At 51.0% G+C, this 6,127-nt stretch overlaps 1 protein-coding gene across 1 annotated transcript in view; it reads right to left on the bottom strand.

The window, feature by feature from the left end:
• Window positions 1-346: 346 nt before the first annotated feature.
• Window positions 347-6,127, bottom strand: part of plekhh3 (pleckstrin homology, MyTH4 and FERM domain containing H3) — a 31,404-nt gene continuing 25,623 nt past the window's right edge. Inside the window, exons 8-13 of the mRNA XM_053444200.1 lie at window positions 3,949-4,156; window positions 3,658-3,785; window positions 2,945-3,065; window positions 2,076-2,564; window positions 1,758-1,949; window positions 347-517 (exon numbers count right to left, since the gene is read on the bottom strand). Of these exons, the coding sequence (XP_053300175.1) occupies window positions 347-517; window positions 1,758-1,949; window positions 2,076-2,564; window positions 2,945-3,065; window positions 3,658-3,785; window positions 3,949-4,156 (1,309 nt within the window). The remainder of the gene's footprint in view (window positions 518-1,757; window positions 1,950-2,075; window positions 2,565-2,944; window positions 3,066-3,657; window positions 3,786-3,948; window positions 4,157-6,127) is intronic.

Here is a 6,127-nt window from a genome sequence, read left to right as displayed (position 1 = left end):
TGGGGGGGGGGGGGATACACGTGACACCTCATCAGCAACCGCACTGGTTTCTTTGGGTTTCTAGGCCTCGCTCGCAAAAACACAACCCCCCTCGCCTTCCCGTGCTTTGCCGTTCCTTCACCCTCCCTCCTCCATTGGCCGGCTCCTTCAGCTGGAAAGCTCAGCAAGGGTTTATTTTCACGGATGGGGAGCAAAAACAGCCCTCTCTTTGTTTTGGCTGCCGTGCGGTTCCCAGTGGAGGAGGCGCGGGGTCCTGAGGGCCGGGTCTGGGCCTCCTAGGGGGGCCACGTGGAGGAGGCCGGTGGGAGTTGGGGGTGGGGCGGGGTCGTCTGGGTGTGGGCCCCCCTCAGACGGGGTGTGAGGGCAGCTCCAGGAGGGTGGGCGTCTGCATCGAGCCCAGGTGACGGAAGCCCACGTCCGTGCTCTCCGCTTTGGAGATGTCCGCATCCTCCCCTTTCCCTCGCTGGCGACGGATGGCACTGAAATATGCGTTCATCAGCTGCATGATCTCAGTCAGCTGTGACAAGAGAAAGAAAGAGAGAGAGAGAGAGAGATAGTGAGTGAGAGAGGGAGGGAGGTCAGACTGGTGGCAGTCTCAGTGTCTGTCTGGCACTGTCACAGGAGGGTGGAGAGGCGTGATGTCATCCAGCTGCTAGAAAAACTGGATCGTCCAGAAGCCGAGGATGAGGCTGTTTGGCAGATTCTCACGGGGACACACACATTCACACACTCCCATAGACATACGCACACACATCCAGAGAACGAGGCCTCACATGTGTGTGGATGTTTCATCACTTTGACACATTCTGCTCGGCAGCTGTTGCAGAAGGAAAAGAAGGGAGGGCGTTTAATTTGTTCATCTGTGTCTGCGTTAACCTGACCTCGGTGGACGTGACCACTCAGACCACAGCAAGCCTCGGTGACCATTACCCTTAATCTCGTCCTGCGAACGCCTTCCTAAACATGGTGTGTGAGAGCGCCGTCTCCAAGCTTCAACCTTCACCTACACTTCAACTGTAACTGTAACCCTGGAATCAGCAGCTAAATCTTGCTCTCGCCATTAACTCCAGGCCTGGCCATAATCACCCCCTGCAGATCCGCCCGCTTTCTTCTTTCCTGCCCGGTGGCTAAGAAACCTTGCAAATTCATGTCAGAGCAATATGAGGCCTTAAGTTCATAAAAGTAGAAAAACCTCTCAGAGTCGTACTTCAATTCGCCTGTGTGTCCAAATAAATAAATAAAAGCCACTTTTGTGCCCCGCGAAAAAAATCACAGAGGGATTTTTTGTTCAATGTGGGAAGATGCAAGCGAATCTGCCCAGTGAAAGGCGAGACTTGTTCTCTGCCGGAAAAAAAAAAGGGTCTGTTTGGAAGAACATCGATGTTTCTGAGAAATGTTTTGCCTAATATTTTAATCTAACCACCGCAATAAAACTCACCCCCAGTTGCCATCTGAAGCCAGGAAGTTGGACTTCTGGTGGTTAGCATGTGGCAGGTTGTGTGCTCTCCATTTAGACCAAATTAATGAGTGTTTTTAAAGTGGGTCAGGGTGCTGGAGGGAGGGCTGCATTGTGAGCAGACAGCATGCTCCTTTCACTTACTCGGCAGAACGCTGCACGGCGATAAGGCCACTTGAACCCTGACTACCGTGGAGATGGATGGCGTCTAAGCTCAGTGCAGGAAACGGCTCCAATTTGACTCCCCCCTCCCCCTCCGCCTCGGCCTGCATGTGCTAACGTGGGACATGGGTCACTGTACCTTGGTGGTTTCAAATAGCAGATCCCGATCCCCGGCTGTGATCTTGAAGGTGTTGCTGTCCGATACACCGTAGGAGCAGATCTGGCCATAAGGGAAGGACTCAAGGGCCTCTGCTTCTCCCTGCCGGTACAGAGACACGGATGTAGCAGCAACGCCCAGCCACAGCTTCTGGGAAAAACTCCCCGTCGAACTCTGCAGGGAGGTGAACAGATGTCAGAACAATCCGCAGTTATCACTCAAATTACCTCCAAATGACCCTCGGGCATCGAAGTAGCACAATCCAACAATAAAACCAAAGCATGACCTCACGATACTCACAATATAAAAGTCCACTTCATACAGCGTGCATCCAAAGCCCGACCACTGGCGTGCAATTGTGAGGTAGGCGGCCATACTGTCCCTGCGGTTGTAGCCGGCCAGACCTTTCCAACGCTCCAAGATGGACCCCATGACGGCCGCCGCCTCCTCCTTCAGCCGGCTCAGCAGGCGCATGTCCTGCTCCACCTTCTGCTTGTGCGCTGCCGTGGCCGTGTGGCTCCACAGCGTCCCCGCCAGGAGGCCTGTGGGGAAGCGCTGCGTCGTCGGACAGCCCTGAGCCGCCACCAGACAGGGCGGCAGGGCCTGCGGGGCAGCGAGGGACATGAGGACGCGAGCTTCCAGCATGTCGCCGGGGAAGAGCTCGTCCAGAGGTGGGCAGGGGGCGTGCGTGCTGAAGTCCCCCATCAGGCACTGGAGCCTCAGGGCCGCCAAGGCCTGCAGGTCCTCCTCACAGGCTGGCAGCTGGCCGCGCACGACCATCTCGTGGCACTGCAGCGCACAGGGAGAGACAGAACAGAGCAGGATGAAAATAAGGCACAATGTGACAGCAATAGCCTCAGTCCTTCCATCAATATTTTCTACCCCACCCTGTTTTACTTTGTCCCATAAATCTTTTATGGGAGTCCTCGGGAAAAATGTTCTAATGAAGCCAGAGCTGGCAGCCTCCTGCCCCCTCTGCTCTACAGCCAGTCCTCTTAGTCACACTTTTTATACACTGCATTTTATTGTAATCACAGCCCATAACACATTAATGATGATAGTTAATGAAACGTTATAACCCCCGTGAAATACGAGGAATTTGTCATTGCGGGACAATTCATTATTTGGAGTGGTCACTCCTTTTGTCGAGTGGTGTTCTGCTCCATTACCTGCTCAAAGAGGAAGAGATACTCGATGCTGTCCGATGATATGCTGTCAGCATCCAAAAGGCAGTAGAGCTTGAAACACAGCTTCCACTGGGACTTCGACTCGGACTCTTTGGTGAAGAAGCTGCGCAGAGGAGGGACAGAAGGGCTTAGGGAACAAATATACCCAAAACCCACAAATGGTACACCAAGCATCTTCAGGCTGGAGGTTAATATGTTACAAGATGCTGCCTCCCTGATGTGAAATGTTGTTTAGTAACTCTGTGGTCTGCTGAGGTTCGTGTTTACCCTGTCACAGCACAGTGAGGACACAGATACACAAACCTGTTGAAATAATACACACTTCCTTTTCTAGTCCCGCCGGACGCCTTATCGTTTCATGCAAGACTTCGCCTCGCACAACCCAGTGACGTCAGCTCCACCGTGGAAATCCACCGGCTTTGCTGGCAGTGACACAGGTCCAGTTTCCCAGCAGGGTGTAATGTTTAACCAATAAGACCAGACAAGGTCGTCACTTATCAAGGATACTGGATAACATTCAGCTTGGGAGTCGAACGAGTCAAGATAAACACGCAGTCCACCGGTGACAAATAGCTCAGATTCCTCAGACGAGACTGTGTTTTGACAGCGTGTGTGTCTGCTTGGTTTTAAAATGTCTGCTTCCTTTGCCGTGTGTATCTGTGCTACAGGCTTGCAGGCTGATTCACTTTACAAACCTGGTCAGGATGTCTGCGATCAGAGCGCCGCCTGCAACCGGCTGCTCCCACAATGCATTCTGCTCATACAGTGCAAACGTGTTTTTGCTCTCTTGCAGGCCGAGCTTCTCCTGCATCCTGCGAACCACCTGAGGAAGGGGACAGGTAGACGGGGAGAGGCTCGTGTGAGACGAGACAACACAGATATGCGCTGCCTGCGGTAATCATCCGACCGAGCTCTGAGCAGTTACACGTGAGAATATGAAAGAAAAGTTGTGCTCAAAAGAAGAATCCACATAAATGCGTCCAAACCTCATTGGCAGTGGTGTGTGAGCTGATGTAGAGCTGGCAGGAGCCGGGGCCAGGGTAGTGCACAGTGCACAGCATCTCCTGTCTGCTCATCAGCATTTGGATCTCCTCCCAGGATGGCACACACTCCCGACACTTGGTCTTCTCCAGAGCCTCGCTGATGAATGACGCGTAATTATCCATCTCAGACTCAGGACTCTGGCTCTGAATCCTGCAAGAGAGGGTGAGAAAGTGAGATGGGTGCGGATAAAATGAATATATTCAATACTTTAAAAAAGGGAGAACTTGTTAACGCTCATGACTCAAAGCCTGTAAAGTGCTCTGCTGCAATCGTGGACTTTGCGTCATCCTTTTGAATTGACCGATTCCTTATTTTCTTTGGGCTGGCAATGCTAGAAAGCCAATGAGGCGAGGAATGACAAATGTTCTCACTTTGGCTCTCAGGGACTTAAAGGCCCAAGATCCCTCAATCGTTCAGAGAAAAGGAAAATAGCAAAGAAAACATGTTTGACTTTTGGGTAACGTATGAAACAGGAAAAGGTGTTTCCGCTCCTGTGAACCGGAGCGACCTGCCACTTCCTCCCAGTGGAGCGTCCAGGAGTGGTAGGTGAGTGCGCCTGGTGTTGTTTTAAAGAGATGGGACAAAAAAGCAGCGTGACGTCTCACACACTGCACTGAGTGTGAAAGGTGTGAAATCCAACCTGACGGAGTCACGAGCTCAGCCCTGTGTCAACACCGAAGGGGAAAAATAGGAAGGAAACAATTATACCACGACGTACGTCCCAAAACACACAAACGGGACGGAGAGACGCAAACAAGGGGGCCTCCAACTTTCTGTCAGACAGAGAGAGGCCCTCTCATTCCCTCCGATGGCTCGCTCTCTCATAACTGCATGGCCACAGGGTGGGATATGTCCTGCTAAAACATAATTAGGAATGTTCCACTGACTCTGTGTGATCCGTCCTATACTCTCCTCCTCTCTTCACCCCTCTCTGCTCTTTCCTGCGCTCCGGCCTCCTCCTGCCTCCTCCTCCTCCTCTGCTTTCTTTCTTCTGGCCTATTCTCTCTGACAGCAGACATTCCCCGGGGGGTTCTCAGGGCACTGGGGGAGTGGAGGAGGGTTTTTTCTGGGCCCACTGCCCAGCTGCAGCCTCAGCACTGATCCGCCGAGTGAGAGAGTGCGTGAGAGCGCCGGCAAGACGTATCAAAACACAGGCAGAGTTCCACGCTGTTATTATGAATCGCCGTCGCATGCGACTGCTCCATTAGCTGCAGGCGGATTCCCAGTAGAGAAACGTCGATAGAACACTGCAGGGCTTTGATGACATGGCGTTAGACAGAATATCTGGCGCAGGAGATTAAGACTACTAATAACTTTGATCGCCTGACAGCTAATTCAGACTTGCATATCCAGCCCTAAAACACTGGATCTGTCTGAGCGAACACGCTAACAATGTGAAGCCATATCACGCTACCATATCTAAACATATCTAGCGGGATCCTGACGCCTGCTTTTTAAACTCCAGTCTGGCCCCCAGGTTTTCTCTGCTACTGTAACATGGAACCTGTCTCCCCCCATCAGACTCACGATCTGATGACCCAGTAGTACGGGAATGGGATGGCACCTCGCTGAGAGAACTTCGGTTCATATTTGACTTCCCTGGTTCCGCTCTTCTCACGTCATTTTGATCGATATATAAAATAAACACTGCGATATTACTGTTAAAAGACAACTGTGGTTTCGACTACCTTAAACTGTCAACTTAGATGAATCTGCTGTAATGTTTTCCATGTGTCAACCACAAGTCACGATTCCCAGTTGGACAAATTAGAGCCAGAAAAAAAAAATAGGAAGAAGAAAAATGTTCCACTTGCAATTTCAAGACAGAGATGGCGTGAGCAGGTTTCGTCAGTCTGCACGGTGATACTAAATCCAATATGAATAAATCCAAACCTAATACTGCATTCATATTATATTGCAAGTGGAAAAAAATAAACCTAATATTGAAAAACAGAGGACTAAAAGGATTCTGATACTGCAAAATAAATACCAACTAGAAAGGAACTATGGTGCAAACCTCCGTTAACAGTCCCCTTAAGAAACCATCTTTTTATTTGAACCAAATTGCAGATTCCCCTGATCCGGATCGACACCAGAATTTACTGATTTTTTTCCTGACCC

Source organism: Pleuronectes platessa, chromosome 16, assembly GCF_947347685.1.
Source record: "Pleuronectes platessa chromosome 16, fPlePla1.1, whole genome shotgun sequence".
NCBI lineage: Eukaryota > Metazoa > Chordata > Actinopteri > Pleuronectiformes > Pleuronectidae > Pleuronectes > Pleuronectes platessa.
The sequence above is the reverse complement of the archived record's forward strand: the minus strand, read 5'-3'. Positions and strand labels throughout refer to the sequence as shown.